Source organism: Eptatretus burgeri, chromosome 3 (assembly GCF_056783735.1).
Source record: "Eptatretus burgeri isolate ZD-2024b chromosome 3, Ebu_testis_v1, whole genome shotgun sequence".
In the NCBI taxonomy this organism is placed as follows: Eukaryota; Metazoa; Chordata; class Myxini; order Myxiniformes; family Myxinidae; genus Eptatretus; species Eptatretus burgeri.
This window is the reverse complement of record NC_140963.1, coordinates 114,891,334-114,904,437: the sequence shown is the minus strand read 5'-3', so window position 1 is coordinate 114,904,437 and position 13,104 is coordinate 114,891,334. Positions and strand designations below refer to the sequence as shown.

Here is a 13,104-nt window from a genome sequence, read left to right as displayed (position 1 = left end):
GAACAAATGAGAGGGTGAATAGAACAGAGTGAGGGTGAGAAAGAGCAGAGGAGCTGATTTTTAGGGCACGTGTGCTGATGCCGCCTGGACCGGTTGCAGAATCTGAGTCGAAGTTTGACAGCAGGCTCTCCACTTTGTCAGAAGAAAAGGACACAGAGACCAAGGACAGCTGGGTGTGACTGGGTAAGGTGGGTACAGAAAGCGATGGGTTTCGGACACAAGATTTAGATGCAAACACGGAGTTTAGGCATACAGCCTTTTCACGTGCGGTATCAGCAGAAGAAGAAACGTAACAGTTGGACTTTTTAGACAAGGGATGAAGGAAAAGTCGAATTGAGAGCATTCCGTTTAAATAGAAAAAATCGTGAATTATGATACAGTAATGAGAACCACATGTGTGAAAGAGGAAGTTGAAGCATTATAAGAGACCATTTTTATTATTATTATTTATTGTTTTTTGATAAAGATTGCATAAGATTAGGTAAAGGAAAAGTTGAAGAAAAATCGTGAGCTGAATGGTGAATTTGGATCAGAAAACGCAGAGGGTACAAAGAATTCCAACAGAAACATGTGGTTACGTAAGGTGTTTCATAAAAAGTGAATTTTCTCTTTTATTGTTTATTCATTTTGATTTATTAACCTCCGCCATCGAAGATGGACGGAGGTTACTGTTTTCACCCCTGTCTGTTTGTTTGTTTGTGAACAGTATTAAGGAAAAACTCCTCGACGGATTTCGACGAAACTTGGTGGGGGGATGAGGAATGGTCCATGGATCATGCCATTAGATTTTGGACTTGGTCCAAAGTCCAATATGGCCGCTATGGCGGCCATTTTGAAAAAATATTTGAATTTTTGTTTTTGCATTTCTACATGTTTTAAGTGATTTCCAACCAAAAAAAAAAAAAAAATTTGTTAGAGAAAAAAAAAACCCAGAAAATTTTGCAACTTTTTTCAAAAAAAATTTCGATTTTATTTGAAAACTATTTGAATTTTTTTTTTTGCATTTCTACATGTTTTAAGTGATTTCCAACCCCCCCCCCAAAAAAAATTGTTGGAGAAAAAAAAACATTTTGCAATTTTTTTCAAAAAAATTCCGATTTTTTTTTTTTTGCATTTCTACATGCGCGTCCATCTAGTTTAGTTTATTCAATCGTGGTTCAGAAGAGTCTGATCCGTTTTGACCTACAATGAATAGGATATCGGGTTCACTTAAGTGACCCAGCAGTATTGGTGGCGGAGGTTTTGCACTCTACCGGGTGCTCCCCCTCTAGTTTCTTTACTTTTTTCCTCAGGATTGCATAAGATTCAGAAAAGGAAAGGTTGAAGTATAATTGTGGAGGTGTATGGTGAATTTGGATCAGTAAATGCAGAGTGAAACTGATGGTCGATGAAAAGTTACAGGAAGAGGTTGGAGAAACGTGGTTTCGGGAGGTGTAGAGTTGGAAAGGATACAACGAAAATGTTTTTTTTTTTTGATGGATTTTTTTAAAATGAGGTTAAGATAAGGGAATGGAAGGTTGTAGAAATAAATTGTGAAGGTAATGGTGAAATTATCTTTTCAGGGAGGTGGGGGGGCAGTGGGAAAAGTGGGGAAAATAGGAACTGATGGTAATTGGGAGAAAATACAAATAAAACTAGAGGGGGAGCACTCGGTAGAGTGCAAAACCTCCACCGCCAATACTGCTGGGTCACTTAAGTGAACCCGATATCCTCTTCATTGTAGGTCAAAATGGATCAGACTCTACTGAACCACGATTGAATAAACTAAACTCGATCGACGCGCATGTAGAAATGCCAAAAAAAAATCGAAATTTTTATGAAAAAAAAAGTTGCAAATTTTTTTTTTCTCTAACAATTTTTTTTTTTGGGGGGGGGGGGGGTTGGAAATCACTTAAAACATGTAGAAATGCAAAAAAAAAAAATTCAAATATTTTTCAAATAAAATCGAAATTTTTTTTGAAAAAAGTTGCAAAATTTTCTGGGTTTTTTTTCTCTAACAAATTTTTTTTTTTTTTTGGTTGGAAATCACTTAAAACATGTAGAAATGCAAAAACAAAAATTCAAATATTTTTTCAAAATGGCCGCCATAGCGGCCATATTGGACTTTGGACCAAGTCCAAAATCGAATGGCATGATCCTTGGACCATACCTAATCCCCCCACCAAGTTTCGTCGAAATCTGTCCAGGAGTTTTGATGTTTGACCTCACTGTGACCTTGACCTTTGACCGATTTTGACCAAAATCTAATCAGCACTAGCCACCACCCTCCTTAATCACGTGGTGTAATTTGACATTAGTAGCTTCTTCCGTTCTCGAGTTATCATTTTTTGGATGTTTGACCTCGCTGTGACCTTGACCTTTGACCGATTTTGACCAAAATCTAATCAGCACAAGCCATCACCCTCCTGAATCACGTGGTGTAATTTGGCATTGGTAGTTTCTTCCGTTCTCGAGTTATCGTGCCTACAAACAAACAAACAAACAAACAGAAACGGAAGTCATCAATATACTTACGAAATCTTTAGATTTCGTAAGTAACAAACAGAAAGAGGGTGAAAACAGTAACTTCCGTCCATCTTCGATGGCGGAGGTTAACAATCTTACACCAAGACTGGAAAGATGGGTAGGCCTTAAGGAAACCCCATTTGGCAAGATCGACAAAACTCACAAAATTGCACAATTTTTGAAACAAAATCGAACCCGGAACACAGTAAACATGTCAGAAAATAATGTCAAAACGTGACAAATAACGGCAGGAAACTTAGCTTTGAGAAAGTCAGCAGAGACTCCTGAGAGAACTAGCCATCGGCCTCAAAACCCTGAACTGGAATTTGACGTGGCCGTTTTGTTTGTTGTTACGACCTCGCCCTTGGGTCACCAACTATTTCTCCCGAGCTCCTGATTGACGTGCTCAGGAGACCAATATGTACCCCGTGTGCGGTCGCACCGTATAAGCAGTCAGATGTAACCGAGTGAAGTTAACATCCAAATGCTGATACCAATTCACACACCCCTCTCATCAACACAGTATTGTGTGCAAATCCAATAATGCAATGCAAAATTCAAAACAGAGGAATAATGGCAAATGTTTTACTCAGGACAAAGAAACACAGGGTATACCACCAAGCAATGGATAAATCATGTTCCTCAAAAAAAGAAGAATTTCATAAAATATATGCAGTGGTACCAATCAAGAAATTAAAGGACAAACAGGCACCAAGACAATATGGACAAGATGATTCAATAGCCCACCAGTTATCCCTCGCTAATTCAAAAAGGAGGGGGGGAGGAAGAATTCAGGCCTGTTTGAGTTGACGTTCGAGCGGTTTCGTCCCAGCCACAGGCCACAAAGATGTCTCACCACCACCCTTCCCTCTCTCTGGGTGTGTTCTCAAACTTTGCCAACCTACGAACCAAAGCAACTCCTGCAACACCTTGAAGCCACACGTTGCTTCAGGTTGGCTTAGGTGACACTCACGAGGAGGAAACGCTTCTGCTCCCTCTCCGATCAACATTCCCCAGTGACACTCTCCTCTGCCTCAGTGTTTTCAACACAGATGGTGTCTCCAATAGGCGGCCCTCAGAGGGATCAGGCCAGGTATCTCGTCATAAGCCAGACCACGCGTCCTGCGTCCGTTCCCGCTTTTTTCTCTCGCCCTCTCGCCAGCCTTTTTGCCTGTCAGCCTGAGTGAAAGGCTGTCAGCCTGTCACTTACACTTTCATGTCTTCATCACCACTTCTTTTTTTTTTCTTTTTTTTTCTTTTCCCCCACCCCAAAAAAATTCACACAGTTTTTTCACATGAGACCGTGTGAGACCTCGAAGGAGGAATACAAGGCAGAAGGGGAACGAAGGTCCTACAGCAGAAGGATCAAAACAAACGAGAAAAATATATGGAAGAGAGAAACCCATCTTGAGAACCACAGCGACCACGGCAAAACCAATGCAATACACCCTCTGAACATAACTGTCCAGACGTACGTACATCCGTCCATCCAAGCAAATTTTCTGTTTTCTCGCCAACCCCTTATCCGATTGACACGAAGTTTTCACCATAGGTGCAACTACTCATGTAGAATGTTTTAATGATAATTATGACATCATGGGTTCTACTGTGTGGCAGCCATGTTGGAAAAAAGGAAAAACTTTGGACCTCTGTATCTCCAAAACCACTCCATGGAAAAAGTTGAAACTTGGCAGATATCAAGTGCTCTGCCTGAGAAACAAATGTGGTTTTATTTTATTTTATGATATCATAGTTGGCTTTGTTATGACGTCATAATTGCATACGTCAAATGCTTTCTCCGATTAGTATGAAATTTGCTGAGGGTCCTCTCGGGCTAAATTGTATGGGGGGGGGGGGGAATTGATGATGTCAACAGTCATGATTTGGCAGCCATATGAGATTTACAATAAAACTTTTTAAAATCATCTTCTCCAGAATGGCTTGATAGGTCGAGGGGATATTTCACCCAGATGTTCCCCAAACCTTGGGGATACCAGTATGTTCATGAATAATTATTCGGTCACATGGTCTGGCAGCCATATTGGATTGAATGAAAATCTTTTTTTTTAATTATTTCTCTTGAACCGCTTCATCAATCGATGTGAAACGTCACAGTTATGATCGAGTCGTGATGGGGAATATATGTTTTAAATTTAAACCTGATCGGATGCATGGTCTGGCAGCCAGAATTATTTAATATTTGAATCTGGGTGAAGTGATTTAAATCAAACTTGGTACAAATATGTATAATGATGTAATAATGTGGGCGAAGACATATCTGGTGACGTCATGACATAGAAGAGTACTCTTCTAGTTTTTTTCAAAATCTAAATGCATCTCAAAGACGATTTGTTGGTTTCCAAACACCTTTGTTCCTGCATTACTTTGTCTGTTGTCTTATAATGTCATTGTATTGGGCTTTGCACAAATTTATAGCGAACGCAGTGAGTTTCATACCTAACGCGTGCACATGAGAGAATAGGAAACAACAACAACAACACAATACCCCTGGCAATTGTGAATCCGTGTCGTTGGCTATGACCCTTTTGCTTCTGGTTTTTTTTTTTCCTTCTGTTTTTTTTGTTTCCGGTTTTTGTCATGGGGAATGATGCATGCCGGGAGATAAAGGCATCGTCGGAGACATGAAAGACCCAAATAATATCAGACATGGTGTATATTTCCTCCACTGATTTTAATAGATATCTCCCGCATCATCAAAAAATAATTTTTAATCATGATTTACGTTATTTGATTGCTGATCCCGAATCCAGGCCGAAGTAACCGGAAATTGCGTATACAGTTGTGAACAAGTTATAGGTAAAGTCAGAAGCGAATGTAAGAAAAATACTACGTTCGCTGCTAGTATGGTATTTTTTTTTTAGATGAGATCCTGTTCTTGGCGGTGTAGTTGTCGCTGTGAAGGTAATGTTGAGGAATTTTTTTATTTTTCAGATGAGATCCTGTTCTAGGTGGTGTTGTTGCTGTGAAGGTAATGTTAAGGTAATATTTATTTTTTCATCGCAAAAAGACTTTAATTTGATATATTTAAGAAGCAAATGTAAGATGAATTCTACGTTCGCTTCTGGGCTTTGCCCATTCCATATTACACTGTACTTCAGCAATTTTTTTGTTAGTACATAATGTGCATGTGCTTGATGCAAAGTGGAAATCTTCATGTCGAAAATGTATTCACATGGTGCATTCACAAAACTATTTGATGATCCCATTCATTCTTCTCTCTCAATACAGGACCATAAGACAATCGTCTAAACTCAGATAATTTTCACTTTCATATTAGAACCATGTAAACTTCATCAGATGGAGTTGAAGACTTGCTTGAGATTTTCATTTCGATATTCTGTACTGCACAGCTTGTGGTGTACCATCTGCTTTTGAGAGATCTTTCCATTGGACACCAAATGTGGACATACAGATCTATGAGAGTTGTTCAAAGTGTGTGTGTGTGTGTGTGTGTGTGTGTGTGTGTGTGTGTGTGTGTGTGCGTGCGTGCGTGCGTGCGTGCGTGCGTGCGTGCGTGTGTGTGTGTGTGTGTGTGTGTGTGTGTGTGTGTGTGTAACTCATCCATTTCCTTGTGTTGATAGCTCCTCATTTGCTCGATTTTCTCACCAACACCAGCTTTCCATAAGCCTCAGTTTTAGATCCATCACTCTTTTCCTCTTCATTTACAAACTCCTTTCCTCCAACACAAATCTAGTATTCATATTAGTGGAAGTGACAACAATCTTCATAGATATGTTTCTTTTGTATACCTTCTTCTCCTTGTCCTGCGTTTTCTCTTCTGACTTCTGGAGATAGCAATATAAATTTTCCCAAGATACCGGTAGATCTCAAAACATTTAATGCTTGAGGCCTCACTAAATTGGTAAACTTCAATGCAGCTAACCCATTGTCTCTCACTTTCCCAAGTTGGATGATTTTATTCCAACATTTTATTTTTTCCACTACCCTGGAACAATCCTTCACAACAAATATGCTCGGGGTCAACCTGACTATCTCACTCAGTTGAAGAGGTCTTCTGTTAGAAGTGGCAAAGGACGTCTCCAGACGATCAGGTTTCTTTAGATGTGTAAAATCATGTTTTTTTTACTTCCCACCAGAGATCCGTATTCGACTCTGCATATTATTAGAACAAATTTTGAGTTCTATTCACCTTTTGGGAGGAGTTGGAGGAGGTGGGGATGGCAGTGAGGTTTGCAACTCTATGTACTTAGCACTCCATGACAAATTCATTCTCATGCTTTATGGCTGATTGGAATGTCTGTCCTTCAAAATTCTTTGCAATCCTTGTCTAACTTTACAAAGGTCACCTCCCTGGCTGAATTATATCAAAATTTCCACTCTCATTACTCTGTTAAGCTTTGTCGTTTGCTACTACTTGTACTGGTATCCATGCCCCAATGGCTCACATGCATCTCCGAGGCACAGCATCCTATCGGTGGCTTTGGGGTTCATTTTTCCTCCTGCCACACTCTCTTTGACTCTAATTCCTCTATTCCTGCACTTCCTCTCTGTTTTTTTGTTTGTTTTTGTTTTGGATGTTTTGGAACTCAACATTTTCCTCATTTCCCCCTTCTAACCTATCTACCACCTCCAAGAATACAGCACTGCAGTTACATTATAGTTTGAGTTGAATGTTGCCACTGCCACTCTTGTGAAACCTATTAATAAAAGGAAATCAAATGCACTTGCATTTGAGAGACACAAATCACAAAACTGTACAGCTAGTGCCTTGACACTTGCGTTCATTCAAAAGAGCATTTCATAACACAACACTGTTCCCAGCATATGCTTTTGCCATATTGGAAACCACTTCACACACTAGTTGGCAAATGTTGCCACAACCTCTCCACAAACTCTCAGCAATCTTTTATTCTTTAAACAATTATCCAAGTTCAAAATGGGTCGGCTAACCTTGAACCAGCCTTGTATAAAAGAATTGCACTTGCTTTAGAATGCACTATGTGGGATTTATTGTGAAATTTTTATACATTCAAAAAAAGGAAAGAGAAATAAACAATGTTGGCACACGTGTATTATTTAGTTAGTTATTTATTTATTTATTTATTTATTTTACAGCATCTAAGGTTCATCGTAAAACTGCTACACACATCTCACACACTTGAATATACAGACGAATTGATGAGACACTCGTAGCTGACAGTGGGACAAGATTTCCAATTCTGTATACCAGGTACGAGTTATCTCGTCAGACTATTTTTAGCACTGAATCGACTGTTCTTACATGATTGCTCATGATAGATCGTGTGCTATGACGTGTTTTTCCTTTTTTTTCTACTTCTCATTACCTTCAAAATGGCACGTATGAATGCAGATGAAGTGGAAAAACTTCTCACGGAGACTGATAATGACAATCATGATTATTTCATAGATTTATGTTCACTGAACTGCCAGTAGATCGTTTGCTGCATAATCTGGCACGGCAGCATATTCTGTGTAGAATACAAGAGTGTAATATTTTCTATGAGAACACTCAGTGGCAGAATCTGGTACACCCAGCACAATGAGTGTACTCGTCGCTGGCAGTCATTGTGTTAAAATCATTATTTTATTAAAATTGAAGTATATACTTTAACACTGCAGATGGTATTGTGTTCTATGAACTCTCTAGTTATAGTATGTACTTTATAGATGAACTTACATCCTTAATAGTACATCTTTTAAAGACTATCTCATTCTAATCGGACACACGTTACAGATGGACTCACATTCTATGAGCACATACTTCGTAGAGGCACTTGTTTGAAAAAAGATAATGTGTAATACTGGCTACCACCAGGTGGCACGAGTGGCCTACATGAGCACATCATGCGTAGACAGACAAACAAAATGACCCAGATGCAATGCCCTCTCCTCTGGTGAGGGTAACAAAAGTAAAAGGTTAAAATATGGACAAGAACACAGCAATTGGACGATGGAACAATGGTTAAAGGTGCTTTGGACAAACGAGTCAAAGTTTCAGTTATTTGGATCTAATCAAAGAGAGGACATGACACGATGAAAAACTGAAACATGAAGAGCTTTGCTTGAAGCCAACAATTAAGCATGGAGGAGGTTCACTTCAAGTTTGGGGGTACAAACACTGAAGTGGGGTTGGAAATTTACTTCAAGTTGATGGTATATTGACTGCAGCAAGGTACAGACTAATTTTAATCTGCCATGCTATCCCCGAGTGGTGCAAGGCTTATTGGTCCAAACTTCATCTTACAGAAAGGTAATGATACAAAACGCTCAACAGGAAAAATGAAAACTTATTTGCTAAAGAAAGCTGGAATGTATGAAATGGCCCCTCAAAGTCCAAATCTCAATATCATTGAAGCTGTATGGGACTATTTGGACAAAGTAAAAGTAAAAAAGAATCGCAGAAACTTAGATGATCTCTGGAAGGTCTTGGAAGAAGCATCAAATACCATTCCACAAGAGTTTATAACAAAATTATTTGAAACTGTCCTGAGAAGAATTTCAATGGCTTTGAAGGAAAATGGTGAACAGACTCATTATTAGTTTATATCAAGGAATATTGTGTATAAATTTGATTGTTCATACAAGATGTTCTTTTTCAGAAAGGTATAAAAGGACAAATCACCGACACCGTAGTTTTGAGTCAGATTAAGATTGGGACTCCAACTCAGGCTCGGCAGCTCAAAGCGACCCGTGCACCATCACGTCACACTTATGAAGGAAGATGATCCGACAATGAAACCAGATGTTGTGAAGTTGGCCCCACAGTACCAGCGGTGGGCGCTGCATCACGAAGCACACCTTGCCGACACAAGTCGGCTCGTGCAATCGGTTCATGCTAGATCTTGCGATCATGTGGACGTCAGCAGAAGCTTTCAGACATATTTTGCCAACACGGGGTGAACCAAGAGATAATTAATGAGGCTTCATATTTTGTGATCAGTGGGGCGGAGATGTCTGTTCAATGATCACAAAAGGTTTCTGACCATTTTGCGTGTGATTGCGTCGAATCTTGATATTGCTTTAGACTTGTGCATGCGAAACCAAACTTAAAGTCGTGTTTAATAATATCGGCAGCGGACAGACTCTCGTTGGACCGACAATGCCCTGAGCTGGCCGCTTGGCCGCAGCAGGCGCGTTGCAAGTCCACGCTATGGCGTCATTACCTGCTCGCTATACAGAGTCCTGGGCGCAGGCGGCGTCGACGGGGAGTGCGCATATAAGCGGGGCGGGATGCGGGGGGCAGACAGAAAGACAGACAGACAGAGTGCGGACAGACGACGAGGGTATTCTCATTTAGACACATTATCCGAGCTCGTGATCATGACGGTGATGAGATTCGGTGCGATTTGTCTTGCGCTCAGCTGCGCGTACGGAGCCGTGTGGGAGAACGTGCCTTTCCGATGTCCGCCGTGTACCCAGGAGAAGCTGGCCAAGTGTCCGACGCCGCCGGAGAGTGCGTGTGCCGAGCTCTTAAGGCAGCCCGGTTGCGGTTGCTGCCCAATGTGCGCGCTCGCAGAGGGGGAGTCCTGCGGGGTGTACACGAACCGTTGTGGTGTTGGTATGAAATGTCTACCCCGTGACGGTGTGGACAACCCGCTACATTCGTTGCTGGACGGCCACGGCCACTGCACCAGGCCTACCGACGCGGCCCCCAGAGGTGCAGGTAAATATATATACAAACAGGTCGGACGCGTACCCAGCGTCCCAGGGGCACATTAATTCCCATTTCTTTTGACAAAGGTTGCGCCTCCGTTCAAGCAAGTACTTTGACCTTGAGGGTAAGCATTTTGCTGTCAATATATCCATCAAAAGGTACTGAAATCGCTTTGAATGTGACCATTGCCTTCTGTGCACCGTCGGGTGTGATTGAAACAAGTGAACACAATACATTGGCACAAAGTTGCATGATCAAGAACCAATCACATTTTTTCGCCTTGGACATCATTTTAGACGCGACACTCGCGTTTTGTCAGTTAACTTATTGCTTGGAAGCAGAAGACGCTGAATTATTGATTTATCAATTATTATTTTTTTGTCTAAAGGCCGTCCATGCAGGGACATCTGTCTCTGTCTCTGTCTCTGTCTCTGTCTCTGTCTCGCTCTCGCTCTCGCTCTCTCGCTCTCTCTCTCGTTGCGGGAGTATGGTATTATGCATTTGTAATGTTCCGACACATCAGCCGCATTGAGAAGCAGTGACCGACCACATGCGGTTGAAGCAGATACTTCTCTTCACTATTATCAGCCTCTCGGGTTAATAAATCTCCAGATTGTAATCATTGATAGAAACGCAAATATTTGAACATTGTGCTGGATTTTAAAGGTATACTGGTCAAAAATATGGGGAAGGATGTGTATCTGCATGACAAAATATAGTACAGTGTTATCAGCTTGTTATGTTACAAACCTTTACTCCGAAGTGAGAGAGAAATCCAGGAGAATTGTTCAAAAAGTTCAACACACGAGGTACAGTAGTGTTGAGACAATTGACTGAAACAGCGAAAATACTTCGAACGAGCATGTGCTGAGTGTCGTGTATGTATGTCCTATGTATATATATATATATATATATATATATATATATATATATATATATATATATATATATATATATATATATATTGTTACGGATTCGCGCCCGCCGGCGTGCTGACGGCCACGTAACTCGAATCGCGGCACGTCGCCCACCGGACGGACAATCCAGTCGTGACCCTCTCGGACTAACGCCGGGAACCAGTCACGGGTGGACCTTTCAGTCTCACCGCGATCGAGCCAATCAGCCCCCGCGTGGGATAGGGTTGCTCGCCAAATTCGACCTACCTAAGTACCCACACGGAGGGTAGACCGGGCGATCGCACCTCGCCGCAGGTCGACTTCGGACACGGGCCACTTAAGCGACCCGTTCCGTACTATCGGGATAACCGAGCGGTGTTATCGTCGGCCTCGACGGTTCGATTAATTATCGGGCGTATTCAGCCCACTACCAACCCTTTACGTGAAGCAAGATGAGGATTCAATGAAAGAAATGACGAAGCGAAGCGGGAAACAGTTCAACACAAAGCACATTTATTCGCGATGAACGGAAAGCACACATATTCAATTCCACCAAAAGCACATAGAAAAGGAAAAGAAACACAATGCAATTTTACACAAAAAGCAAATGCGACAATGCAGATCTAATACCGATTACGCGAGCACACGGCAACACTTATACAATTTTACTTCACAGACGGCGCCGACAACACATACTCAAAACCAAGAAAAAAAGAGAACCACCCTCCAGGATGAGGCGGGCCTGAGGCCGAGACCGGGTCGGGCCTACCCGTCTGGTGATGAGACGCGGAGCGGCGATGGTGCCTCAACTCCGCGGGCCTCGCGGGCAGTGTCTGGTAGGGGGTGGGAAAGGGGCCCCCTTGGTCGCACTATCTCAGCGCGGGGGGAAACAGGAGGGGGTTGCTGATGCTTGGGGGAAAGGAGGATTTCTACTCTGCCTCGAGTCCCGCGACGAGCGTCTCCACCTCGACCAGGTCGCGCCGTCGGCCTCCCTGGTGTGCAGCTCCCGGCACGACGCGAGCACCCCCTCGTCTGCCCTCGCCGCCTCTCCACAGCTCCGTCCCCTTCGCTCCGACTCCAACGCACACGACGACGACCAACTCCTTCTTGCTTCTTCTTCCCAACTCCACCGGCTGCGAAGTCTTAACTCTCTTGACTTGACGAACGCGGTCGCTTATATCAGCCCCGTGGCTTCGCTCTCTCATCTTTGACCCCCTGCCTTCGACCTTTCACCTCGCTCCCCATTGGCCCGAGAAAAAGTGGGCGTGAATGCTTTTTGATCCATAAATTTGCATATAGTGACCGCCCTCCAACGCCCTGGAGGCGGGGCCAAATCGCCCCTCGCTCACCGATTGGACGGAACAAAAGTGGGCGTGTGTCGTTTTTGATCCGTTTTTGGAGCTGAAAATCCGTGGTTTTGTACACGCTGTTCGGCGCGCGCCCTACACGAGTCCAATACCGGTACCCACAGGCAGCGCAAGAACGGTGGCGATGCGACGGTTGCGAGGTGTGACGTGAAGCGGCGCCGCGGTGGGTGGTTGATGTTGTGGTTGGTGGTGGTAACAATGGCGGTTGGTCCAAAATAAAGATAGTAAAAGAAAAACGGCTATCCTGAAGAGTCGCAGCACGCATAAATGACATGTATTCCCACTAGACAACGGGTTTGGGCCTAACTACACATATACTTACCGAGATATCTCACCTAAGGGACCTGAATGGTGGTTTGCGAATTTGGTAACCACAACAATATATATATATATATATAGATATATATATATATATATATATATATATATATATATATATATATATATATATATGTACATATATATACTAAAGAAGGAATGTATATATATATATATATATATATTGTTGCGGATTCGCGCCCGCCGGCGTGCGAACGGCCACGTAACTCGAATCGCGGCATGTCGCCCACCGGACGGACAATCCCGTCGTGACCCTCTCGGACTAACGCCGGGAACTAGTCACGGGTGGGCCTTTCGGCCTCACCACGATCGTGCCAATCGGCCCCCAGCATGGGATAGG

General features: G+C 42.5%; 1 protein-coding gene and 1 long non-coding RNA gene across 2 annotated transcripts in view; both read left to right on the top strand.

The window, feature by feature from the left end:
* Positions 1-8,221, top strand: part of LOC147030783 (uncharacterized) — a 76,883-nt gene extending 68,662 nt beyond the window's left edge. Inside the window, exons 5-7 of the long non-coding RNA XR_015056506.1 lie at positions 5,458-5,505; positions 7,603-7,717; positions 7,859-8,221. This is a non-coding gene — a long non-coding RNA (uncharacterized LOC147030783). The remainder of the gene's footprint in view (positions 1-5,457; positions 5,506-7,602; positions 7,718-7,858) is intronic.
* A 1,328-nt stretch (positions 8,222-9,549) lies between these two features.
* LOC147030781 (insulin-like growth factor-binding protein 2) overlaps positions 9,550-13,104 on the top strand; it is a 106,887-nt gene continuing 103,332 nt past the window's right edge. The window contains exon 1 of the mRNA XM_085875189.1: positions 9,550-10,171. Within this exon, the coding sequence (XP_085731315.1) occupies positions 9,739-10,171 (433 nt within the window). The 5' untranslated portion in view covers positions 9,550-9,738. The remainder of the gene's footprint in view (positions 10,172-13,104) is intronic.